This window comes from Amblyraja radiata, chromosome 18, assembly GCF_010909765.2.
Source record: "Amblyraja radiata isolate CabotCenter1 chromosome 18, sAmbRad1.1.pri, whole genome shotgun sequence".
NCBI classification, from domain to species: Eukaryota; Metazoa; Chordata; class Chondrichthyes; order Rajiformes; family Rajidae; genus Amblyraja; species Amblyraja radiata.
In genome coordinates, this window is record NC_045973.1 from 23,522,833 (window position 1) to 23,550,170 (window position 27,338).

Consider the following 27,338-nt stretch of genomic DNA (forward strand, 5'->3'; position numbering starts at 1 on the left):
CACACATGCTTGTCTAATTTCTTCTTCAAAACATGAAGAAGAAACATGTTCCAGCCGCTCCCTGTAAATGTCTGTTTCACATATTTATCTTAAGTTGATGTCTCTCGTTTCTACGCTTTTCTCGTATTCTCTCTGTACCTACTCTGAGAATTTTCAATTATTTTAAAGGCCTCTTTTAGGTCACCCCTCAGTCTTCTCAAGTGAAAGAGGCCAAATTGGTTGCATCATGCCTGATTTTATCATGGCCTGGTTCGGAAACTCGAACACTCAGGAACAAAGGAGAGTATAAAAATGGTGAACACTGCCAGGTTATCCACAGGTACTGACCTCCCCACAATCGAAAGGATCTATAGAAGGGCTGTCACAAAAAGACAGCCAGCATCGTCAAGAACCCACACCCTCCTGGTCACATTCTCATTTCACTCCTGCTATCAGGAGGAAGGTATAGGAGTCTGAACACTGACATCCAGATTCAGTGTGCCGGGGATGCACACCGCTTTGCCCACCTGGAGACACGGGTCTGTACTCCGTGTGCTCCACATCAAGGCTGCATGAACCCATAGATTAAAGGAACTGCAGGTGCTGGTTGACAAGAAAGGACACAAAGTGCTGGACTAACTTAGCAGGTAAGGCAGCATTTCTGGTGTCACATGGATAGGCGATGTTTCGGTTCAAGATCCTTTTTCTACTGACTGCAGTAGGGGGAGAAAGCTGGAAGAAAGTTAGGGTCAGGACAGAGGACATGAACGTGTGCTGCCTGTTGCTTTGACCTGAAGCTTATGGTCTCAGACACCGAGCAGCAAACTCTTTTCTCATTCTCCTCAATTTAAAAAAAAAAACTTGTCTTCACCCACAATTAAATTAATTAAAACTCCCCAGCTTGAGAACTGCATGCATTACAGAACAGCTCTCCAATGCAGTCCGAATCAGAACTACAGGGAGATGATACAGGTGTCTGAGAACCATAACCTCTAGATTCAAAAACACCTTATTCCCATCAACCATCAGGCTCTTGAACCACCCTGCATAACACTAATCACAAACAGCTATAGTCTATCGTGGTCTGTGGACCGTCAAATGATTTTCAAGTGGAGACAATTCATTCAGTTCAACACTAGAACAAGAGAATGCTTTAATAATCCAAATACAATGCCAAGACATCAGGAACAAGAGAATGCTTTAATAGTGCAAATATAATGCCAAGACATCTGGTCAGATTAACACAGGTTACAGGTACCAGCTATCACAGTGCAACCCACTAACACGGGAAACCTTGTACAGAGCAACAGGTCGAAGTACAGACAGCAGAGCCTCGACGGTGCTCTGGCATCCAGTAAACCCACAGGCAGTGCTGCTTTTCAGTCAGGCCCACCTGAAGATGGGGTCAACCACCTCCAGGTGCCAAGGGAAACCTATAACCTCCATGTACCCGAGATTGGAGAGCTGTCCTATGCTGAGTGCTGGGCCCTGATACTGTGGCAAACTCTGGAATCACTGTTTCAACCTCTTGTCGAAACATCGCGGCACAATCACCAATTGTCGGCCTCCATCACAGCCAACCAGTCCAAAGGCCATCCATCAACCAGCCTCCACTTCTGCTTGTTACAACAGCAAGCTAGTCTCAGGAAAGAGGAAGGCCATAGACGATGCACTGGTTAGATGGGTGGCCAGGATCAAAGCCCATCAATCTGCACATAGACCCACAGGTTTGGGGCCTCAAACCTGGGGGTTCCCACCTCATCTTTTCTGCCCCAGTTTCAGTCTGCCAGCCATTTCCAGCGGCCAAGAAAGACTGCGGGGAAAATACTGGGAATGAATACTCAAGCATCCAAGGAGAAGTTAGTGCACTGATGGAGAAATCATACACCAACTATGGAACTGTTTACGTTCCTCGTGTGGCAACAAAAGTCCCTAAATTGATGACGGGCAACTCAGGAAGCCAAGAGTGACGTGACTGGAGACAGCTAGATAGAGCATCACCCAATCCAACCCATCTGGGATACCTTGGTGCCAGGGTCTCCTACAAACTGAGTGTGGTCTGGTGGAGGCTTGGAAGCTAATTCTCTGTTACTCTGAGGTTCAACAGATGCCAAGATTAGCAGCTGAGGGAGTTACTCAGTGGCCTTAAGTAAAGACTGTAGTGTGACCTAGTGATTTAAACCCACCTCACTGAGTTACTCAAATAAATTTTAGGTTCAACCCCATCGGTTCAATGCGTTGCTCACTGTATCCAGTGGTTGTGCCAATCAACAAGTATCCTTGGGAAAGGTCTGAGAGCAGAATCAGTCAGTTCACGGATTTACTATGAGTGAGCCTCATGTGGGATTTGGTCAGTTCTGCCCAATGTCAGAAGTCTAGCCTGGCTGAGTAAGACCAAATATCCCAGTCGTGGAACTCCCCACATGGTCAGTGACTGACATTAACTCAGAACTAACATTGCATCATTGACATCTGCCTGTGAGGATTGAAACAGAGCTGTCTGGTCAAATGATGCCACTAAACAGCCCAGCTGAACTAGCCTGCACTCAGCGAAGAGGATGTAGAACTTGCTTTAGTGTTTTTGTGTCCTGGACAGAACTCACTCCACCCTTGGCATCTGTAATATTGAGCAACAAGTTCAAAAGCGGTTCTGGAAGATTAACCCAACCAGCCCAATGCAGGAGGAAAGAAAGCAAGCTCATTATTGTTTCCCCAATTAAGGCAACTCTGGGAAGCCAACAGGTCTGTGGGTCTCCCAGGTGCAGGAGCAGCAAGGGACTGTCAGCACGTCACCTGCACCAAGTAACGGAGGTATGCCTGGCTCTCCTGGTAGACCACATACTCGCTCTGGCTAAAGTGGGTGGTTTTATCCAGCTTCATCTTCTTGGGTTTGCCCTGTGGCACCATCACCCTCTTCCCATCCATAACATGTTCCTTGTCCTTAGAGGGATCTGCAAAGAACAAGATAAAAATAACAAGAAAATATCTTCCCTTCTACCGGCTAGCTTCCTGAGTGTCTTACCTCCATCACATTCCCCCTCTCCCCATACCCTGGCTCCATCCATCATGTCTCATTACCAGTGGCTAATGTTTGTCACAGAGCCAGATAGTAACACAGTGGGGCAACAGGTCCCTCAGCCCACCAAATCCATGCCAACCATCAACCACATATTTACTCTTGTCCCATTTATTATTCCCACATTCCCATCTGCAGTAATTCAGGTCACGCAATATATTTGAAAAACATGGATCGGTGATGTTTCGGGTCCAGAGCCTTCTTCCAACCATAAGCCGTTTGGATGTGGAGGAAACCCACGCAGTCACAGGCAGTCAAACTCCAGATAGACAGCACCCAAGGTGAGGGTTGAACCCAAGTTGCTGGAGCTGTGCAATAACAGCTCTTCTGGCTGCGCCATTGTGCGTGATTATTGATGAATGTATTTCATTGTTTCTCCTTCCACTCCAAACCACCTGGTCATTCAAACCTCTTTGTGGGAATGTCCAGGAAAGAACTGCAGATGCTGGTTTAAATCGAAGGTAGACGCGAAATGCTGGAGTTACTCAGCGGGACAGGCAGCATCTCTGGGGAGAAGGAATGGGTGACGTTTCGGGTCACCCATTCCTTCTCCCCAGAGATGCTGCCTCTCCCGCTGAGTTACTCCAGCATTTTGTATCTACCCCTGTGTGGGAAGATGGTCAACAGATCGATTCACTCCATTTGATCCAAAGGCACTGGAGCCAGACGACATCTCGGCTCTGATATTGCAGGCGTGTCCTGAACAAGCGGCTCCTCTAACTGGTGTTTCAGCACACCAATCATCAGCAATGTGATGCAAGGTGTCAAGACAACAACGTCTCAATCTCAGCAAAACAGAGGAGCTGGCCATCGACTTCAGGAAGAGGGATGGAATACATGGTTCAGTCCATATCAATGGTGCTGAGGTGGAGATTGTCAAGAGCTTCAAGTTACGAGGTATAAACATCAGCAACAATTTTTCCTGGTCCAACCACATTGATGCTATGGCCAAGAAGACACACCAATGCTTCTACTTCCACAGAACCTATGTTTGTGATGTGTAATTGTGTGTCCTATACCTGTGTATTCATGTATTTGCGCACCTGTACATGTGTGTACGTGTGCGAGTGTACATATGTGCATGTGTAAACACTTGTGTGTGAGTGTTTGTGGCATTTAACTCTGCACGCATACTGGTGTGTGCCCATACGACTGTGTGCCAATATGCATGTCTACCTGTGTAGCATGTGTGCGTGTATCTGTATGTGTGTGTGCACGTACACCTGTGTGTATGTGCGTTTGCATGTGCGTGCATGTACATGTGTACGCTTAAGTTTGCACATGTTCCTGCATGTATGTGTGTGCCCGAGTGCAAACGTCCGTGTGTGTGTGCGCGCGTGGTCATGCTGTGAGAGGCAGCCTTCATGAAGCATGGACAGTCCTTACCTGGTTCAGTTTCACCACGGGCAACAACACAGTCAAAGCCTTTGGGAGGATTTCTCAGTTGACAATTATCGTTAAAAATGGAGTGTTCTCTCCCCAAAGCCACTTCCGTCAGGAACATGACACCTTCATTCTTGGATGTGAAGCCAACTGTAAAAGGGAACAACATCCTCAAACTACATTTTGAATTTTCATCAAGTAATAGTAATTTAATGTAACTCAGAAAACTGAATGGAAGTGATGACGTGTTTACTACAGTGTTGAGGATAACTGTACACTGCAGACAATAAGAATGGCCTGAACTATAGAGAGAAGTTGGGCAGGCTAGGATTATATTCCTGGGGACGCAGGAGGATGGGTGATCTGAGAGAGGTGTCTAAAATAATGAAGGGAATAGATAGGGTTAGCATACATAGGTTTTTTCCACAACAGTAGGCTGAATCAAGAAATAGAGGGCATACGTTAAAGGTGAGAGAGGAGAGATTTAATAGGAACAAAGGGCAACTTTTTCACTTAGTGGGTGGTTGGTATGTGAAACGAACTGCCAGAAGAGGTAGTTGAGGCAGGTATAGTAACAACATTTAAAAGAACAGGTACATGGAAAGGAAAGGTACAGAGGGATACCGGCCAAACACAGGCAAATGGGACTAGTGTAGATGGGGCATTTTGGGTGGCATGGACAAGTTAGCCCAAAGTACCCGTTTCCATTCTGTATGACTGACTAAAATAAACAGATGGAGATTGGAAATATGCAGTTCAGAATGGGTAGTGGGACAAGTTAGTGAAAAACTATACGATGTACTTGGGTTTGTAAATACTGACAAAGGAGAAGCCAGAACTTTTCAAATCACTGATTTGGCTTCAGTGGATGGATTTTGGACAAATCTGAGCTCCATGATTCAGGAGAATGTAGAATGGCCTTCGTAACACCAATTAGTGATTGAGTTGTGACGAGACGTATGGAACACGAGGCAGATTCTCCAGACACAGCTAACCTAACATGATGAGAAAGGTTCATGAGAAAAATCAATCCTTTGAGTCAGCATGTCCAATTGGAAGCTGTCAGAGTGCGATGCTGTTCTTATAAGGAGCCAGAGGAAGATAATGGGCCAAATGGGGATAGTCTGCGTAGCAGGTATCTTTGAATCTCACTAGATTGCTCCAGCTATGGCTCAGGAAAATGGATGTGCAAGTCAAGAATGAGTTCATCTGCATTGTTGCAGGAATAAATTTGACCAATGCACCAGAGAGAGCTCCGAATAACATCAGGGGAACTTCTATGTCCTCTGGGAGGGGCGGTTGAGGCTTTGTTCAATACCTCATCCAAAAGACAGCACTTCCAACAGCACCCACTCAGTGCTAAGTGAGTGCCGCAAAGAACTGCTCAGCTTCACCAGCTGTTCCAAGCTGTTCCTGTTTCAAGTGATGGGTCAGTGTTGCAGGGTAGTTACCATATGCTGCCGACTTGTTGTTTTCAGATGCAAAATAGATCCCACGACCAACACGGCCCCCTGAGTGCGGCATGATCCGCAGCCCAGTTTTCAGGATTGCAGCAACAACGGCAATGTTGGTCCCGTGCCACAGGAGACGACGGTTCTCGATCTCCTGGTGTTTCTTGAAACGTTCGGCCTATAAACACAGAAACTGTGAACTACTGTTGGCTGCAAGGAAATCCATCACCGCCCACTGACACCCAGTTCCAAGCACGTCAGAACCCAGATCAAAATCTGAGCTTCCCTACACTGAGCCGCTACCATCTCTGTATTCACAGACCGAGCTCTGGCCATCCCCATGGACACACAACGCCAGGTTTGACCATCCCCAGACACACAGACCCAGCTCAGACTTCCCATGCGCGCTCATGTACGCACACACGAGTTGGTAAAGAGCGATTGCTACTTTTCCTGCACTTGGCCTTGGTGTCAACACTTTGAGGGACGACAAAGCATAGGTCATATAATGAGCAAAGAATCCTCTAAATAGCTCGGGACAGGTAGAGCTGGGGTTGGATACATGCAAAGCACCCCCTGCATATGGCCTTTGCTGTATCTTAGCTACAGGGACAAACATCTTAAGTCATGGCGAAAGTAGCAGCGCTGGCCTCAGTGGGGACTTGGCCGGCTCATGGACTCACCTCTCCTTGTCTGTCCAACTTCCAGACATTGACAACCTTAATGGAACGATATGAGCAACCAGTTGCATCCACATATTTCTTAACCATCTGCAAGGAAATAAAAATCCAAATGGGTTTCAAAAAATAAGCAGAAATTATTTTGGGTGCCATTATCAACAACAAGGCAATGAAAACAATTCCCTTCTCTTATCAGCGTCACATTGGCACACCTTCAACAAGGTGGCTCCAGGGATTGTATGCTGATAAAGGACAGCTGGGATTAACCATGCAAATAGCAAAGCTGCTAACTCACTGGAACAGTCTGTACAAAAGGCAACTATCCAGGAACCCAATGCTGATCAGTCCCCATTCATCCACATGCCCCAGCATCATGGCCATTCTGAAACAGGCTGTGACGGACTTGCAATTACAGATCCTAATAGACATCAGCTCATCACTCCACTCTCATTTTGTTTTCATGCTCATCTCTTCTCCAAGGCCAGAATGGGGTGAGGAAACTACAAACCCTCTCAGAATCCTTCACTTTTGCTCCAGGAAAATGCAGAGCTGTCAGAAGCCTCTGGCCTATCATGATGGGATTCAAGCAAGACTCAAGTACACAGGTAATCCCCCAAAACAGCAGCTTGATTCTTGGGAATGGGTAGAGCATGGGCAACAGAGGGGTATGTCCACGTAACCTCAAGTGCACAGGTAATCCCCCAAAAACCTGCCCCCCAAAACCCATAACATCAACATAAAGATCTATTCTCAACGTTGGTGGCGAGTTCTGGACCCAGACATTCAGTGCCCCAGGTGAACTTAGTGTCATTTCAGAGAACAGGAATGCCGGGATCAAAGACCTTTCCCTTTCCAAGCAATCAATTGGATCATCACTGAGTCAAGTGCAAGACTAACATGGTGCCACGATCTGGAAAAAGCCTCTGTTCATTTCTACAGTGACCAGTATTATAGTCCTGCATGTAATTAGTTCCACGATGGTTTAATATCAGTTGTTCTTGGAGGAACAGAGCTAGGAGGAGTTGGTTAAATTCCAATGCCGAAATACAAATCTCATATATTTAATAAAACTCACAATTGTCTCCAGTCAATTCATAACAGAAACTACCTATGAATTTCATTAGGTACACAAAATTGTTGGGGAAACTCAGCGGGTGCAGCAGCATCTATGGAGCGATGGAAATAGGCGACGTTTCGGGCCGAAACCCTTCCTCAGACTCATGACTTCCTCAGAAAAGTGACTTTTGGAAGGAAGTGTGTTTTTTGGAAAAATTGAGGAGGGTGACATTTGGAGGGGAAGGGGTGAGTAGTAATTTTTTGGAGAGGAATTTTGAAAGGGAAGCCCAAGAGATTATTTTTTATTATTTTTGATAGGGAAGGGTGGGGGGGGGGGGTAATATTTGGAGAGAGGGGTGATTTTTTGGAGGAGAGCTGTGGAAGAGAAGGGGTTGAATTTCATTGCTGTGTGGAGCCTGGAGGCTGTTCTCCAGTTCGAATAGTCACACTCAAAACAGATTTGGAGTTTGCAGATGAGTTTTGGGATAGTTGGAGTAATTTGACTTGTTGCCTCTTCTGGAGAAGATGGGCATGAGGCAGGTGCTGGATGTTGAATATATTTTCTTTGGGGTGAGCTAGGATTCTGAACATGGAGGTGTTGGTGTTGAGAATAACTTCCCCATGTGTGGGTTGGAAGAATATTTGGAGGTGATTTGTATTTGGAGCAATGTGTTTGGGGAATGTGAGATGAGGTTAATTTAATCTAAGAAACAGGAGAGGATGATTTTTGGAGGGAAGGGGGAGAGTGATTTTCAGAGACAAGGAGAGTGATTTTTAGAGGAAAGAGGGAGGGTGACTTTTGGAAGGAAGTGTGTTTTTTGGAAAAATTGAGGAGGGTGACATTTGGAGGGGAAGGGGTGAGTAGTAATTTTTTGGAGAGGAATTTTGAAAGGGAAGCCCAAGAGATTATTTTTTATTATTTTTGATAGGGAAGGGTGGGGGGTAATATTTGGAGAGAGGGGTGATTTTTTGGAGGAGAGCTGTGGAAGAGAAGGGGTTGATTTTTGATGGGAGGCAGTGAGTTGTGCTTTTTACAGCAGTGGGTATGATTTTTATTTTAGAGGAGAACGGGAATGGGTGAGATTTGAAGGGAAGGGATGAGGGGTGAGTATTGATCAGGAGGACATCATCCCGGATTTACCTTGAATTCTTCATCGTTGCACGGCACAACTGACAGGTCACACTTCAATAGATTGTAGTCTTCATCCAGAGGATGTGGCACCTCAACATCCTCCATCTTCGGCTTTTCTTCCTTTTCTGCTTGGAGACTCTGTGCAAGTTCGATATCTGCAAGCACCTGGCAGGATTTGATAAAAATTTGCAAATTAGTAGATGCTGATGATTCTTTGGAAATTCTTGTTGCAATTTGTCTCATCTTCCGCACCATCTCTAGACGCATGTGCTGCCTGTGGTTGGAACAACTAGTGCCAGCTCAAATGGCCACTAAACATGCCATGGTCTACAGATCAACAGATCACAAACGGCACCACCATCATAGAGTCGGAGAGATATAGCACAGAAACAGACCATTTGGTCCAACAAGTCCGCAACAGCAATCCATCCTCCAATTCTGCTTATCGAGCCCACATGACAAGATTAAAAATTGTTCAGCCGGAGCTGAACGCACTTCTTGGCGTCTGCATACAATGGCGTCTTGCGTTTCTTGTGCTTCGTGGTGGAAAGATTGGTGGAAACAGGGCCGCAGCATGAATGCTCTTTCCTTGACCCCACCATCCAATTACATTAATCGTACATTTATCCCACATTCTCAACAACTGCCCCCACATTTCACCTACACACCAGGGCCAATTGATCTACCAACTCACATGTATTTGTGATGTGGGAGGAGTCTGGAGCAACTGGAGGAACCACCAAGGTCACAGGGAGAACGTGAAAAGTCCACACAGACAACGCCCAAGGTTGGAATTGAACCCAGGTCTCTGGCACTGTGATGCAGCATTTCTATCGCCCTGAACCTGTCATTATATTTAAAAGATAAACTATTTCCAAGGCTCTACCAGCTGCGCCACTGTGCTGTCCTAATGGTGGAGATCGATCATACTAGGGCTCTATGAGCGCATCTTTCACGTAGGGAATTTATACGGAAGATAGGTGGTCTTTGCACTTAGAGTAACTAAGCCCAGTGAAATCTTCTGTCAAATAGTGACCCAGACAGACCCTTGACTCTCCTATTTTTGCAACATAATTCTGCCTTTGTCAGGGAATTTACCATGAAAAAGCTTACCTATCTCCACCTTGTGACTTCCAGATTTATAACATGTTTAATTTTCAGCCCATTCACATGAATAGTATCAGTTAATATCTGGAGTATTGTTGAGGTCGCTGGCCTTTGGATCACTCTCCTCATCAGTCATTACCTAACACAGACTTTATTCACTTAGAGGACTTGGGCTTCACTGGCAGGGCCAGAGAACATTGCCCACCACTAACTGTCCTTGAGCAGTGAGGAGCCACGATTCGAACTGCTATAGACCAAATGGTGAAGGTACACCAAGGGTGCAATTCAATAGAAGTCCCAGGATTTAGACCCAGCAACAAAGGAATGCCCATATATTTCGTGGTGTCCTGGTAATATCGGAAAATCAAACACTGATAAAGTCATACAATGACATCATAAGATTGGTTCTGCTGTGATTGCTGTCGTGGCCGTTCTTAACCACGAATGGGTTAAGAACGTTAACCCATTTTTAACGGGTTAAGAACCGTTAATTATTCATAAATCATTTATTTATTAACTGGTTAACTGCCGAATGCCTGCCTCATTGATTGGTGACCGTTAAATTGATATGACAGCACCAGTGGGGACAGGAAACATTTGCACTTAATGTGCTGGAGTGACTCAGCGGATCAAGCAACATCTCTGGAAAACATGGATAGGTGACATTCCTTGTCGGGGAACATTACCTCTGCATGTTCTCTAGAGAGGTGCCTGGCCCTCTGAGTTACTCTTGCACTTTGTGTCGTTTTTTTGTAAACCGGTTCTTTGTTTCTAGCATTTGCACTTGTTGTTTGAGCAGTTACTGGGTAACTTTACACTCTGCACGGTTGAATGGACAGATGGAGAATATACATTATGATTGAGTGATGTGGTGAAAAAGTGGTTTGATGACAATTGAGAAACAAGGCGTGACATTGGTTAGAGATTGACTAATAGGATTTTCAGAGCCAACATCTAAGTATTTTGAAGATTGCTTGTGGGCAAGATTTATAGAATATAAGCATAAGATTACTGACAAGTAACCTTGGCTTGCACAATGAATCAACTCAATGAGAGCTCTGGTCTTTGATCTGAAACATTAACAGCATCTCTTTCAACAGATGCTATCTGACCTGCTGACTTTTCCAGCATTTTCTGTTTTGAACTCATTGAGAGTATTACTACACTGATGTACATTGCAGGGACAGAAAAACTCCAGTAATTCAGAACCCCAAGGGCCTTGGTAGTGCAGGGCGAGCAGGTGTTCTAATTGGATGTTACACCTATTAATACCCAAACATGTTTTTATTTCACTTTTTTTAATAGATTACATAGTAATATTATATTTTTTCCCATGAACCTGATGAATTAAAGGGAGCAAGAAATATGCAGGTACAGGTACTCAAGCTACAAATCAACCCATATCCCTGAAACTGAGTGTTTTGGACCCCAAGCCTGGCTCCAGCCACATGCCCAGCCCAATGTCTGCGATCCAATCCCAACCAAATTGCAGGCCCCCAGCTCCTTCTGGATTAACTAGTGAGAAAGATACCAGGCCATCAGGACTACCGAGCAATCAGATTCCAGATTATTGGAGTTTTATTCTGCTTGATACCCAGACCAATTCTAACCCAGACCTGTTTCAATTGAAGTGAGGCAGTGTTTAATTCATTTCTCAAGACACTTACCAGCAGCATGTCCTTTTTGGCTTGAAGCACTTCTGGAGTATCAATCACTGGGGGTCGATTACGTCCAAAGTCGTGAGGAATAATAGTGTAGAACTTTGAGGACAACTCTTCCAGCTGTTTTGTGTTGCGGGCTCTCTTCAAGGCCTCTTCCATATCATTCAGTACATCAAAGCCCTTGGCAATTTGTTGCTTACTCAGCTTCCCAAGGGGCATCTTCTTCAAATCTAGTAGGGCAATGGTGAACAGAATGTCACAACAACAGGGCAGTGGTTGTTTTGTTCTTATCCTGAAAATGACTGCTGCATCAATGTACCTGGTATCTCCACATGCAGGCAACCGTGTTTCAGAAAATAACCCAAATGCACCCACTTGCAAAAAACAGAACTAAAATATTTTCCCCCTGCTCCAATTTACCATAGCCAAGCTTACCTCATTCCATGAAACAGGACCTTCGCACGTGCCACAGCTCAATATTGTAAGATAAGAAGCATAAGCAGGAGTAGGCAACAAACAATTCTACTCATCATTCTGTTTACCAGAGAGTAACCATATTTCCCACTCCCAAGATCTCCCAATAATCCAAATTCTCTATAGATCAAAATTCTATCAGTCTCACGAATGAACAACAACAGCCACAGCCTCAAATCCACAGACTTCTAAAGATTCATAACCTTTTGCATAAAGGCAAATATATGCTTTCAATTGAGATTAAAATCTTACACAAATTTCAAATGAGGCATCACCATAGTAAAACCTAAACAAGCCTTACTGTTGTACTTAAACCCCTTATAACATACCTACCTCTCACCTTCCTAATTGCTTACAGCTTAACTTTGTATGATTCCGGAACCAATATTCAAATTATTTTTGCAGTAGCATTTGCAATTCTCACTTCCCTAAATACAGGGCATATTCTTGCTGACCTTGTTCCCATCACTGAATCCACTGTGGCCACTAAAGTGTAATTTTAGAAGTGCAGGCACCAGCCACTTTACCATTGTACAAGCAAAGATTTTCCTTTACAGAATTCATAAATCACTACCAAAAAATTTGAGATACAGTATGAAATTCACTCTCATATAATTTATGTGAAAGAAAAAATAAACAGAATTTGTTTTTCAACTCACATTTCTTGCCACATGAGCAGATGCTGTGGATTTGTGTTACAGAAAATCGCAAAATGAACTGTTTTGTTGGAATGCAATACTCCATTAACACGGGAGTGGTTTGTTTCCCAGCTTACAATAGCCAAACTGAACACCGCGACTTTCCCGAACAGCCGAGCAAAACTGGGTGGGACAGTGAGTTGTGAGGTGGGCGCAAAGAGACTTTAGAGTGATTTAGACAAGTTGAGGGAGTGTGCAAACACATGACAGATACGAAATAGAAATATTTTTAGTGAATTCTGTAAAGGAAATTTTTCTTTACCTGAACAGTTGTAAAGCAGGTGTTGCCTGTACTAGATAAATGTTACTTTTGGTAGGAAAACAGAAATGCAGAAAGTTGATGTGCAAAAGGGAGCCGGATGTCCTCGTACACCAGCCAACATGCAGTGCAGCATGCAGTTTAGAAGGGAAATGACACACTGGGTTTTATTGAAAGAGGATTTGAGTACAGGGACAAGGATGTCTTGCTACAATTATACAAGACCTTGGAAAGCCCACACCTAGAGTATTGGCTCTCTACAAATGCTCGTCATATGTTAACCCAATCATTCTGGGATCATTCTCGTAAACCTCCTCTGGATAGGGAGGCTTTTTTTTTTTTTTTTTAATTTATTTATTAAAATTTTCCATTATCAATTACTTCTGCTTCTAGTGTTTTTATTTTTTTATAGAAAGAGGGAGAAAAAGAGGGTAGAAAGTTACAAATAAAAAAGAAAGCAAAAAAAACACAACAGAAAAACAAGGGAGGTGGAATGGGTTACCTGTAATACGTCAATGGAGATAGGTTCGTAGGTTATAAAATATAGCTTTTCATCTGTTCCTGAGTTCAAGTTTCAGTTGGGTCCTCGTGCTGTGCCAATCTATCCCTTCAGATAGTTAATGGATGGAGCCCAAATTTTATGGAAAAGATCTTGTTTGTCCATTAAGACAAGTCTAATTCTTTCTAAGTATAGGGTCCCCGACATTTCCGTAATCCACATTTTAATTGTGGGGGTTGTAGGGCCTTTCCAAAATGTTAATATTAATTTTTTCCCGGTTATTATACTGTAGTTGAGGAAATTTCTTTGGTTTGTTGTGAGTGTTAAGCTTTGTTCTGATATTCCAAGTATTATTAATTTTGTGTCTGGGTCCAGTTTTGTATTAATAACTTCTGAAGTTATTTCAAAAATATCAGTCCAGAAATGTTTAAGTTTTATACAGTTTGCAAACGTATGTGTTAAATTAGCCTCTAGATGTAGACATTTATCACAAATAGGAGAGATTTGTGGGAAGATTCTATTTAGTTTTATTTTAGAGTAGTGTAATCTATGTAAGACCTTGAATTGTATTAAAGTATGTCTGGCATTTAATGAACATTGATGTATTTGTTGTAAACTTTCGTCCCACATATCTTTCGTGATAGGGTGGCCTATTTCATTTTCCCATTTGTATCTATATGGTTCGGTCGGTGGTACCTCATTGTTTAGTAGGGTGTTATAAATATAGGCTATTAGTTTTTCAGTATTAGGATGCTTGTTCAAACATTCATCAAGAATTTCTGATTCCCTATTCCTGTAGACTTGTGTATTAGATTTAACATAATCTCTAATTTGTAGATATCTGAAGAAATTATTTGAGTGCAGTCCATAATTCTGTTGTAACTCTTGAAATGAAAGAAAAGTACCTTTCCCATAAAGATGTCCTATATTTTTGATTCCATAATTTTTCCATTGTGTGAAACCTTTGTCCATAAAGGATGATTTGAATAAAGGATTATTTACAATGGGAAGGCAGAGTGGTATATTATTCAATTTTAAATCTTTTTTTATTTGTTTCCAAATTCGTATTCCACTATGTATTATGGGGTTTTCTTTATAGGTTTTTTTGTGCAGTTTTGTGGGGGCAAATATGATCGGTCCAATTTCAAAAGGTAGACAGTCTTCCTTTTCCATCATTAGCCAATCTGGTTGTTGATCCATTTCTTCCAGCCAGAAATTCATGTTTTTAATATGGACTGCCCAAAAATAAAATAAGAAATTTGGCAAAGCCAAACCTCCATTTATCTTTGACTTACATAAATGTTTTTTACTTATTCTATGATTCTTATAATCCCAGACAAAACTTGTAACAATGGAATCGACTTTTTTGAAAAAAGATTTTGGGATATATATCGGAATTAATTGAAGTAGGTACAGCAGTTGCGGTAAAAAAATCATTTTTATAGCATTAATTCTCCCAAGCATAGAAATGGGGAGTGTTTTCCAGTATTGAATATTCTTATGTAGTTTATTCAGTAAGGGTGGGAAATTTAGTTTAAATAAAGAGGTATATGTCTTAGTTACATAGATTCCTAAGTATTTAAATTTATCTTTAACTATTTTAAAAGGGGATTGATTGTTGTATTGTATGTAAATTGAATTTTGTTATTGGCATGATTTCGCTTTTATTCCAATTAATTCTTTATCCCGAAAACTGACCAAATTGAGTTATTAGATTTAATAGGTTTGGAATACTAGTTTCTAATTTTGTAATATATATTAGTATATCATCTGCATATAAGGAGATTTTATTCGTTGTGATAGGGAGGCTTTTGGCTCACTGGTACACAAAGAAACTTAGCGGGTGCAGCAGCATTTATGGAGCGAAAGAAATAGGCAACGTTTCGGGCCGAAACCCTCCTTCAGACTTTTTGGCACACTGTCCTTGAATAGTTAGGGAATTGAGTATAGAGGTTGTGATGTAATGTTACAGTTGTACAAGACATTGGGGAAGCTGCCTTAAAGAGTATTCCATTCAGTTTTGATCACCTTGTTACAGGATAGATGCCAATAAGCTGTAAAGAGTGCAGAGAAAATGTATAAGAATGTTGTCAGGACTCGAGGGGCAGAAGCAGAGGTATAGAAAGAAATCCTTGGAGCACAGAACACGGTGGAGGACCTTATGGAGGTGTATAAAATAATGAGGGGAATAGATAGAGTTAATGCACATAGTCTTTCTCCCAGCATTAGGGGATATCAAGAACTAGAGGGCATATGTTGAAGTGAGAGAAGCAAGTATATGAACATATCCCGTGGGTCTGCGGTCAAGAGAGGGGCAAGATTTAATAGGAACTTAATGGTCACATTTTTCAGGGGGTGGTTGGTATAATGAAACGAGCTGTCAGTAAAATAGTTGAGGCAGGTATAGTAACAACATATTAAAAAACATTGGAACAGGTACATGGATAGGAAAGGTTTAGAGGGATTTGGCCCAGGTGCAGACAAATGGGACTAGCTTAGATGGGCATCTTGGTCGGCATGGACACCCATGGACTGCAGGCCCACGGGATAAGTTCATATCTTTCAATACACCTTCATCTGAAGTTCATGATGTGATCCGTACAGGCCTCATCTCCATTTCAGCCCTCCATTTCCCAGTGAATGTGAAACAAGAGAGAGGACTTACCAAGATTCATCGTTTTCATCTGTTCCTGGAACATATCGTTGCTGAAGATCAGTTTTATCAGGCTCTGGGTGGCTTTGTCTAAAGTGCAAGGTTGGACATTCTTATTCACCACTTTACTTCCATCCACAGTGTCATCCTGTAATCAGACAAGACATGGCGTGGCATAAGGATTCTCCAGTTTCTCCCAGAAGCAATATCCAGCACCCTCCAGACATCATGCTCTTGCAAACTACCCATAATGCCAATCCCATCAACTAAAAACATCCTCCTTGATTATCATGCAGTGATGAGCCATTCCTCCTTCATTTCTAATGTAGAACTTCTCTCCATTGCACCTCTGGACTTCATAACCTTATTTTGTTCCTTCTCCAAATATCCGAGCCTAGTTATAGCTAAACGTCTAGCTCATTTTGTTTGAACAGAGATTCTGTGCACGGATTCTTACTCATGATAGTCTATTCTGGGACTTCACTCTGCCTTCCTCTTTCCATTCATCTCATCTCTCTGCAGCTTTAACTATCCTCTCCCTCTCGGCCTCAGAACCTTTAGCACCGCCTCCATTTAAAAAGCAGACATCCATCTTTGCCTGGAGGATTAAGGTCCATTCTGACAGATTACTTACCCAGCTCTTAAAATAGAAATCCACACTAACTTTCCATTGTGTTCACAGTCTCATCTTTCTAATACTACTTTCACAATGCGACAATTGGTTGCAACAGGCTATACAAACAAACTGCTGGAGGAACTCAGCGTGTCAGTGTCATTTATCAGTTTACATTTTGACAGTATCAATATCAGTTGACATTTTGGGTCAGATCCTTCATCGACTAGTTGACATAGACCCACCCAAACAAAGACACACCAAATATGATCACAAGGCCAAGCCTGACCCACCTTCATAATTGTTGTTTCTTCATAGCCCTGCTGAACTTCAATGATGGTGTATTTTCCAGGATGTGCGACAAAGGAATCTCTATTCGCCCAGTTGTTCTTCGTCTTGTCTTTGAACTTCTTTTCAAACTCCTTCACTGCATTGTCCAGTGTAAGTGAAGAACCCAACTTGTCTTGGCCAATTTCTCCCTATAGCAGGAGTAGGAGGGCAGAGGTCGAGTGTGAAAAAGCAAGAAACTCAAAGGCGTCTACACGTTAAAAACATCTTTGGCTCCAAACTACCATTAAATCCAATCTTCAAATATGTGATATTTATGAGTTGATGTAAAGGGTTAAATGTTAAGATCATGGAGGAGTATAAATTTTTCACCATCTCAATCTGTTCTTCCACGTAGCAAATTTAGGAAGTGTGGGATCAGTATATTAGTGGGATGTTGGGTGACCTAGGAGAGGATTTTCCATTGCGGTAAAGGGGCTTTTGTGTTAGACGTCCAGCCTTTCACAGCTGGGCAGTTTCACAGTACCATACGCATCCCCTCAGCACAACCAACCTCTGGAGGTTGCTATAATTGCTCCTCCATCACTGACGTTCATTTACCACCTTTCACCCATGCAGCTCTTCTCCCTCCCCACACATCTCCCCTTCTCTACATCCCACACCATCATCCCATCTGCCTCTTCCACAACTTCCCTACCTGCTATCTCCAAACACACCCAACTAACTCACACACTAGCCAGCTCACCACCTTTACACCAACTCTATGTCACTTCACCCCTCCTCCAAACTAACTTGACCCTCCCATGACACTTGCTCTACCAACTCCAACAACAACTTCCACCACACCCTCCCTCAACTCCCAACACCATACAACCATCCTCCATGCACCACCACCCTTCCCCTACACTGCCTGCCCCCTAAAAGCCCTCACCCACTAACCCTACCTCCACACCATCAGCCCATCATCCCCGTTGACCAACAGCCGCATCCCATGCACAGCTTCTAGCCATGGTTAAAATGTGGCACTAACAACCTGATTCCTGTATGTTAAGACTTCAAGGGGTAGGTTAAAGAATTGGGATGTTCTATCTGATCTTGACACAACTTCTGTGGAATACTGAAATACAGTGGAAAGCATTGTTTGTGTGCTAACAATTCAAATAACACTATAAACAAGTACAATCAAGTCACATACAAGTAAACCAGGTAGTGCAAAGATAAAAATACTAGAGTGCAGAATGTAGTATTAGGGCATTTTAGCATTACAGTTACAGAAAAAGCTCAGATAAAAAAGTGCAAGGTCCACAATGTGGTAGCTCGGAAGATAAGGACTACACCTTAGTGTTGGGCGGACTGTTCGGTATGCTGTTAACAGCAGGGAAGAAGCTGTTCTGGAATCAGATGGTACATGCTTCCAAGCTTCTATTTCAACTGCCCAGCAAGAGAGGGGAGAATAGGGAATGACCAGTGTGACAAAGCTCCTTGATTAATGACGTTGGGAACAAAGGGACGTGAAAGGAGCTGGTTTAGAGCTGTCACTAAAACTCACCACCCGGCCCCAGCGGTTCCAGCAGTAGTACTCGCCGTTCAGTTCAATCAGCTGGATAATGTAGAACTTATTGTTGTTGCTTCCAATGTTGGTTTGGTTCAGCATGCAGTCATAGTCCTCATGAACCTGCAACAAGAGCCAAACCGTCTGGATCTGTTACATTAGGATACCTATGTAGGAAAGAACTGCAGAAGCTGGTTTACACTGAAGATACACACAAAATGCTGGAGTAACTCAGCAAGACAGGCAGCATCTCTGGTTATAAGGAATGGGTAAAGAAGGGTCTCGACCCGAAACTTCACCCATTCCTTCTATCCGGAGACGCTGCCTGTCCCACTGAGTGACTCCTGCATTTTGTGGTCCCCTGGGTTGGGATGTTTCTTGAGACTCTGTAATCTGCCTTTGGCGAGGCAGTGAATGACCAGGAAGCTCCTAGACTACATCAGCCCTACGCCATGCTTTCTCCCAAAACTTCTTTATTTTACCCAAGGGTTTCAATCAACCAACCTTCCCGTAGACCCCCTCCCTGATCCATGCTTTCCTGTCTTATGGAAGCTGGAAAAAAATGCAGAGGATGCAGAGGAGGCTGCCACTCCACCGATTAGTTATGACACCACTTATGAGATCTCTGTCTGTAGCTATCGGTTGCCCACCCAACTACCGTTTACATGTTCCCGATGTTGGGGGAGTCCAGAAGCAGGGGCCAGTTTAAGAATAAGGAGTAAGCCATTTAGAACGGAGACGAGGAAACACTTTTTCTCACAGAGTGGTGAGTCTGTGGAATTCTCTGCCTCAGAGGGCGGTGGAGGCAGGTTCTCTGGTTGCTTTCAAGAGAGAGCTAGATAGGGCTCTTAAAAATAGCGGAGTCAGGGGATATGGGGAGAAGGCAGGAACGGGGTACTAATTGGGGATGATCAGCCATGTTCACATTGAATGTCGGCGCTGGCTCGAAGGACCGAATGGCCTACTCCTGCACCTATTGTCTATTGAAAGTGTTGGAAATATCGGGGAATGTCTTTATTGGATTCGGAGGCTAGTGATGTGAAAGGTAAGGTCCAGGGAAATTTGATATCTCCAACTATCAACAAGCCCCTCCTTTTTATCCCCTCTCTTCCCTGCACCCCGCCTGGATGCACTCTCATTTCTGCCAATCATAACCCCTTACCTGTACACACCTATCACTTGCCTGGATTTGCCTCATCCCCACCTCTCTTCCAACTTTCTCCCCCAACTAGTATCAGTCTGATAAAAGGTTCCGACCAGAAACATTGCCTATCTATATTCCCTAGAGAAGGTGCCTGACCTGCTGGATTTCTCCAGCGCTTATTCTGTAAACCAGCACCTGCAGTTCCTTGTAAAGACAATTCAATATGTTCAATATATGCAAATTCAATATAAAATTAGATCTATGGTTTTAAAAAATGTTTATATTGTCTACAACACCAAGAATACCAAATGTCTGGCATTGGGGCTTGCGTTCTGTGCTTCCCAGAGGCAGGAGTTAAGCAGTGCGCTCTGGGAGAGTGATAGCTGGAGAGCAGGGCCAAAATGGCCGGAATGCCCACAACCTAGGTCCACAACCTAGGTCTTACCTACCACAGCTGCATCGACACTCAGAGGGCAACATTCGTCAATCTTGGCCTTGATCTTCTCCTTTGGAGCTGCTTTCAGGGCGTTAGCAGTTGACTTGAAGTTATCTTCCTCTGGTTCAACTTTGACCTTTTTGCCCTTGGCAACAGCTTGTTTGGTGGCAACAGATTTCCTCTTTGGTGGCATGGCTGCAAACGAGAGGGAAGAAAAGACCACAGAGAATGAGTGAGGGGGATGGGATGAGAGTGGCGTAGAGGTGGGGCGGGAACTAGAGACGGGCGGGAGATGGAGATAGGGGCCTATGGAGAGGGGGCGCTGTGTAGAGGGTGGGGACAGCTGTGGGGTGGGTGGGTGAGGCAGGCTGGGGAGGGGGGGGCAGACTGGAGATGGAGGGGGGGGGGCACGCCAGATAAGGAGGGCAATTGGCGAGATTAGGGTGTGGGGGGAGGGGGGGGTAAAGAGGGAGGGCGGGGCAGAGATTGAGGGGGAGGTCCAGAGAGGGAGGGGGCGGGCCAGAGAAGCGGGTAGGGTGGCAGGACGGAGAACAGGGCGGGTCGGAGGGGGGGGACTGGAGAGTATTCCCATAGACCTTACCAGCTCTCCCCCTTACTCTCTGAAACCTACAGCTAACCTTTTTTTAGCATCATTTCCAGTTCTGTCGTAGGATCTTCGATCTGAAACGTTAATTATATTTCTCTTTCCACAAGTGCTGCCCGACCAGCTGAGTGTTTCCAGCATTTTCTGGATTAATTTCAGCTATCCAGCAACTGCAGTTTGTTATTTTCTCCACTACCATCCAATCAAGACGTTGCACCAACAGTGAGCATTCCACACTCTACCACAGCTGCACAAATCACTTTTTAAATCAGACAATAAAAGGGCAGACACTATTAAAACATTTTTTTTAATGCATGGCAGTGTTACTGAGGCAAAACTTAATCTAAGAAAATAAATTACTTTGATAGAATACACGCTTTCGCCACCCCTCAGATGATTTTGAGTTTAACTTGATTGTAAGTTAATTAAGTTATAGGAGCACAATTAGGCCATTCAGCCGATCAAGTCGACTCCGCCATTCAATCATGGCTTCTCCATCTTTCCCTCCCAAACTAATTTTCCTGCCTTTTCCCCTTAAAAATACCGAATGATAGCCTCCACTGCCATCTGTCACAATGAATTCCACAGATTCACCACCCTCTGACTAAATTCCTCCTCATCTCATTTTGTACTAAAGAACTGCAGATGCTGGTTTAAATCGAAGGTAGATACAAAATACTGGAGTAACTCAGCGGGACAGGCAACATCTCTGGAGAGAAGGAATGGGTGACGTTTTGGGTTGAGACCCTTGTTCAGACTGATCCTCCTCACCTCATCTGGATCGGACAGGTTTAGAGGGATATGGACTAATCTCAGGCAGATGGGTCTAGAGTAGCTGGGTAGTTGGTCGGTGTGGGCAAGTTGGGCTCAAGGGCCTTTTTCCATGCTGTATCACTCTATGACTATTTTCTTTCTAAAGGAACGTCCTTTTATTCTGAACCTATGCCCTCTGGTCCTAATAGCATGAGGGGCATAGATAAAGTGGATGGTCACAGGTTTTCTCCCAGGTTAGGAGAGTCTAAAAGTGGAGGACATAGGCTTAGGTAAGGGGGGAAAGATTTAAAGGGTACCCGAGGGACAAGCTTTTCAAACAGTGGGTGGTGGGTATATGGAACAAGATGACAGACAAAGTGGCAGAAGCGGGTACAGTCCAATGTTTAAAACAATTGGTCAGGTACATGGCTAGGAAAGATTTTGAGGGATATGGGCCTAATGTAAGCAAATAAGACAAGCTTAGGTAAACACCTTGATCAGCATGGATGCTGTAATACTTTGACTTTATTAATTGTGGCAGGCTTCACACAGGCCCCTGGGCACATATCTCTCTTATCTCCTGTTTCTCCATCCACAGAACCCACTCTCACATCTGCGCACTGCACCTCCTGATTCTACCCACTAATTGGGTAACTTTCCTTGTCAGCCAGGATTGCTGGGACTCGGCTGTGATATGTACCCCAGGGGCAATCTCCAGAATTGCAGTTCTGCAGCGAGGTATCGTCGTACATGACAACCGATCACACCCAGGCTCGGGAGCCTGGAGACAATAATCAACAAACAAGTGCCAAGCAGCCCCATCCCTTTTCAAATCACAAATATATGGAGGGACCCACATGTCCCTGCACAATAGACCCCTTCACCACAGGAACATGCCTTTCATTTCAGCCCAGCAAATATCCACCCATTTACACTAATCCCCTTTTTTTCTCTCCATATTCCCACCAACACCCTCCACTTACACCCGAGGGCAATTTAAAGCAAACAATTAACCTACAGCCTATGCGTCTTTCGAATGTGGGAACCAACATTAATAAAACCTCCTCTTCAGAAATAAATAAAATGAATACTAAAAAACTTAGGATATACAGTGGTTCTACTTTTCAGCTGGAAAATATAAAGTTCTTTGTTGCTTTTATTAAAAGAAAGAAACGAAATAAATCAGATTTATTTAGTAGACTGATGTAGAGCAGTCTACGCAATTCAGCTTGGAAGTGCCTCACTATGCAACCGCCAATGCGCTTAAATTAAGTAATGCTACAGTATATATTAAAATGGAATTCAGACATTTGTGTTACTGGATTTCTAATCCAGATCTCGGGACTGTAACTCAGAAACTGAGAAAATAGTCAATGACAAATCTAGATGCAGCTGCTCTCTTTAACCAGTGGCCTACCACCAGCAGTCCCAGAATAAACTGGTTAGTTCTGAACCATCCCACCCCCCTCTGAAATTCCCCAACAAGCTAATTTTGTTTGGAATAATGAAGAAAGGAGACTTCATGACCCCAGGTTCTGAAAATCTGTGAGCCTGGTACTTACTGACTGGGACCCGCAGCCTGGGAGAGTCTTTGAGTTGCTGCACACGCAGGACCAACGATCCTATAGGCTCCGCTATAGGATCTTTGCGCAGGACAAGTCGGAACAGCTAACGAGGAAGTACAATCTCAATCACAAAAAAACACAATCCAATCAGCACGAGAGAAATTCCTCCTCTCAGCCTCACGGGACAGGGCTTGCTGCTCCAGCTCGTGATCTCACTTCCTTGTCCCCGGCTGAGAGATCTGCTATCACTGTGGGGAAGACAAAGAGATACATTATCCGGCAAGGCTGTGCATGGGCAACAGAACTGCTCCAAAGTGCAGAGGATATCTAATTTTTCCTGTCAGACTTGACAGCAAGATGTATTCAAGAGGATGTCACATGACATCTGATCTTTGCTTCTGACCACTCAGCAACAGCTCCCGCCTCTGTTGGTTGCTGAAGATGTCCATCGTTTCCAAAGCCTAACCCTCCCACACAGCTGTAAGTGAACGCGGACACAGAATCGCTGGATCACAAAGCAGATATTAACCCTGCCTTTACCCCTCTTTTTTTTCTTATATCTCTGTCAGTTTTATTCCCATTACTGATATTTTTATAATTAAACAAAACATGTTCACAGGAAATGAGTGGCGGGGCAGCACCTGTCGAACCCGGGACTCCGGCGCAGCAACTCTACCGCTGCGCCACCGTGGCATTTATGCAACAATTCCTCACATATGAGCTATTGGCAATTTCTAACAATGGAGACCAAGATTACCGTGTGCTCCGCGAAGATTAAAAGTGGGACTGCGAAGTGATTTTAGCACAAATCTGTGCCTCACCTCACCCAGAGAGAATGTGCAAACTCCATAGAGACAGGAACCAAGGCCAGGGTTGCAGTTGGTTCTACCAGCTGCATCACCCAACTGAGTACAATTGTTGCCCCATCTCAACCAGCCGAGATGGCAGTCACTCTTCTGTTGGTTCTCTCACAGCCTCTTCCCTGCTCCACAAAAGATGAGGGGATGGCTACCGTCCCATCACACTGCCCTATCTTGTCATTAAGGCATAGAAAACGATACCATAAAAAGAGACCCTTCAGCCTACTAAGTCCCTGCCAAACGTCACCCACTCCTACATTTATTCCATTTAAAAAATCTCCCCACTTTTTCATCAACTACTCCCAGATTCTGCTATTCATCCCTACATTCGGGGCAACTTAGAGTGACCAATTAACCCAACAATCTGCACATCTTTGGGATGTGTGAGGAAACTGAAACACCCAGAGAAAACTTACACGGCCATGGGGAGAATGTGCAAACGCCACACACACAGCACAGGAGGTCAGGATTGAACCTGGTCCTCTGGTGCTGTGAGTCAGCAACTCTACTCGCTGCACCGCTGTGCAATCCTAAGCAACAATTGAATGAATGCGCATGATGTCAGGACTGGAGGTTACAAGTGGGTGTGTGAGGGCTGTGCAACAGGCGAGCAGAGGCAGGGCCACAGTCAGTCAATGTTACATTGTTCTACTCTGTCCTGCTCAGAGATGCAAATGCTGCCACTAAAAAAACACTGGCATCATGACTGTAACATTGGGCATTTTACACTTTCTTCAAATCCTGTCACAAGAGCAAATGCATTTTTTGAAGCCATCACATGCACAAGAATGTACTCATTAAGCAACCTGTTTCAACAAAATGTGACAACCTGACTTTTCTTTTCAACCCCCATATGACTGTGGTGATTTAAAACACAATGTGGCTATTTGGCCCATCATGCACCTCTAGTCTCTGTGCTCTGACAATCCAACTGCTTGTGCTGAATTACACAGTTCTCTCCCATTCAGTTTCACATCGATCTGGTCAAGTGCCAAAAGAAGGTTAAATGCTGACTCTCTCCGATGTTATTGGATGTCTATCCAACTCGAGTATGGAAGGGACAGGTGTAACATTTGCACTTAAGAAGGTGGAGTGGGTGATGTGACTCCCCGAGCCTGTCATGGATACACAAGAAACCGAAGATACTGGAATTTTGAGCTATACACAAAGTGCTGGAGGTATTTGGTCGGCCGGGCAGCATCTGTGGAGCAAATAGACAGGCTGTATCCAGTCCGTACCCTGCTTCAGACAGATTATGAAATATCTGATCCAAAACATCATCTGTCCATTCCTCCACCGATGCTAACTGAACCTTTTTACAGATACACCATGGAAACAGGACTTTCTGCCCACCAAGTACAATACTTCAGGAGTGGTCTCACAAGGGCCCTGTAGAACTGCAGAAGGACCTCTTTGATCCTATACGAAACTCCTCTTGTTATGAAGGCCAACATGCCATTCGCTTTCTTCACTGCCTGCTGTACCTGCACACTTACTTTCATTGACTGATGACAAGGACCCCCCAGATCCCGTTGTACTTCCCCTTTTCCCAACTTGACACCATTTAGATAATAATTTTCCTTCCTGTTTTTGCTACCAAAGTGGTTAACCTCACATTTATTCACATTAAACTGCATCTGCCATCTCACCCTCAATTCTCATAGCATCCTGCTCAGTTCACACTGCCACCCAGCTTTGTGTCATCTGCAAATTTGCTAATGTTACTTGTAATCCCTTCATCTAAATCATTAATATATATTGTAAATAGCTGTGGTCCCAGCACCGAGCCTTGCGGTACCCCACTAGTCACTGCCTGCCATTCCGAAAGGGACCCGTTAATCACTACTCTTTGTTTGCCAACCAATTTTCTATCCATGTCAGCACTCTACCCCCAATACCATGTGCCCCAATTTTGCCCACTATTCTCCTATGTGGGACCTTATCAAATGCTTTCTGAAAGTTCAGGTACATTATATCCACTGGCTCTCACTTGTCCATTTTCATTGTTACATCCTCAAAAAATTCCAGAAGATTAGTCAAGCATGATTTCCCCTTCGTAAATCCATGCTGACTCGGACCGATCCTGTTACTGCTATCCAAATGTGCTGCTATTTCATCTTTTATGAGCCTTGCGGTACCCCACTAGTCATTGCCTGCCATTCTGAAAGGGACCCGCTAATCCCTACTCTTATCCCACTTTCTCATCTACTGCCTACACACTAGGGGCATTATTTTTACAATTAACCATCTGCATGTTTTTTGGGATGTGGGAAAAAATTAGAGCACCTGGAGGAAACCCATGTGGTCACAAGGAGAATGTATAAACTCCACAGACAGACAGGGTCGAACTCGGAACTCCTGAGCTCTGAAGCAGCAGCTGTGCTATTGTCCCATCCAAGTTCCTCCGGCACTCTATATTTTGGCTGATCTATTCTTATCTTCAATACTACCTAAGATGGACACAAAGTGCTGGAGTAACAGATGCGGGTCAGGCAGCATCTCTGAGGAATATGCATAGGTGATGTTTCGGGTCGGGACCTTTCTTCAAACAGAATCTGAAGAAGGGTCCCGATCCTAATGTCACATATCCATGTTCTCCAGAGAAGCTGCCTGACCCACTGAGTTACTCCAGCATCTGCAGTTCCATTTTATCACTTCATTACTAGCTTCCTGCTCTCCCACCCCTCCCCAAATTACTTCAACTGATCTATCCTTTTCACACCTTACATGCTATTTGCACCCTTCACATATCTCTTGTTGCCCTCCTCCGACTCCCAGTCTGAAGAAGGGTCTCGACCCGAAACGTCACCCATTCTTCTCTCCAGAGATGCTGCCTGTCCCGCTGAGTTACTCCAACATTTTGTGTCTATTCTCAACTCGACTGTGTCTCCTCCATTGCCAGAGTGAGCAACAGCGGAAATTGGAGGAACAGCACCTCATATTCCGTCTGGGGACCTTGCGTCCGGATGGCATTAACATTGAATTCTCCCAATTTTGCTAGCCCTTGCTGTCTCCTCCCCTTCCTTAACCCTCTAGCTGTCTCCTCCCACCCTCCCATCCGCCCGCCCTCGGGCTCCTCCTCCTCCTCCCCTTTTCCTTCCTTCTCCCCCCCACCCCCCATCAGTCTGAAGAAGGGTTTCTTCCCGAAACGTCGCCTATTTCCTTCGCTCCATAGATGCTGCTGCACCCGCTGAGTTTCTCCAGCAATTTTGTGTCATTTAACCATATTCTTTTGAATATCTTTATATATATATAAAGCAAACGTATACTGAAAACAAAATCAAAGCATAACGAAAGGGAGAACAGCTTTAACTGGACAGTTTTAACAACCCTGTAGTCCGCAGATCTCCGTTACTCCGGCAACCCTGTGGTCCGGGGACATCTATCCTGTGACACCAACATCCGCCGCCTGACC

At 44.2% G+C, this 27,338-nt stretch overlaps 1 protein-coding gene across 2 annotated transcripts; it reads right to left on the bottom strand.

Annotated features, from left to right (window-relative positions):
• Positions 1 to 1,105: 1,105 nt before the first annotated feature.
• parp3 (poly(ADP-ribose) polymerase family member 3) lies at positions 1,106 to 27,335 on the bottom strand. 2 transcript variants are annotated; one of them, XM_033036848.1, is made up of 12 exons: positions 27,254 to 27,335; positions 23,061 to 23,311; positions 20,155 to 20,336; positions 18,559 to 18,684; positions 17,015 to 17,200; positions 16,121 to 16,256; positions 11,532 to 11,755; positions 8,767 to 8,922; positions 6,573 to 6,659; positions 5,890 to 6,067; positions 4,442 to 4,588; positions 1,106 to 2,930 (listed from the first exon to the last, which is right to left on the bottom strand). In XM_033036848.1, the coding sequence occupies exons 3-12, from the start codon at positions 20,332 to 20,334 to the stop codon at positions 2,761 to 2,763; spliced, it is 1,590 nt and encodes a 529-aa protein (XP_032892739.1). In that variant the 5' UTR covers positions 20,335 to 20,336; positions 23,061 to 23,311; positions 27,254 to 27,335; the 3' UTR covers positions 1,106 to 2,760. The 2 variants fall into 2 exon arrangements, with proteins under 2 accessions (XP_032892739.1, XP_032892738.1); XM_033036847.1 differs by lacking the exon at positions 27,254 to 27,335 and having other exon boundaries at positions 23,061 to 23,112; positions 23,155 to 23,300.
• Positions 27,336 to 27,338: the final 3 nt, after the last annotated feature.

Coding starts and splice junctions, on each gene's coding strand:
- parp3 (XM_033036848.1), bottom strand. CDS start 20,334: ATGCCACCAAAGAGGAAATCTGTTGCCACCAAACAAGCTGTTGCCAAG. Junction 8,923..11,531: donor CCAAAAAGGACATGCTGCTG/GTAAGTGTCTTG, acceptor AAATCCTGCCAG/GTGCTTGCAGATATCGAACT. Junction 4,589..5,889: donor CAACAAGTCGGCAGCATATG/GTAACTACCCTG, acceptor TCCCTTTTACAG/TTGGCTTCACATCCAAGAAT.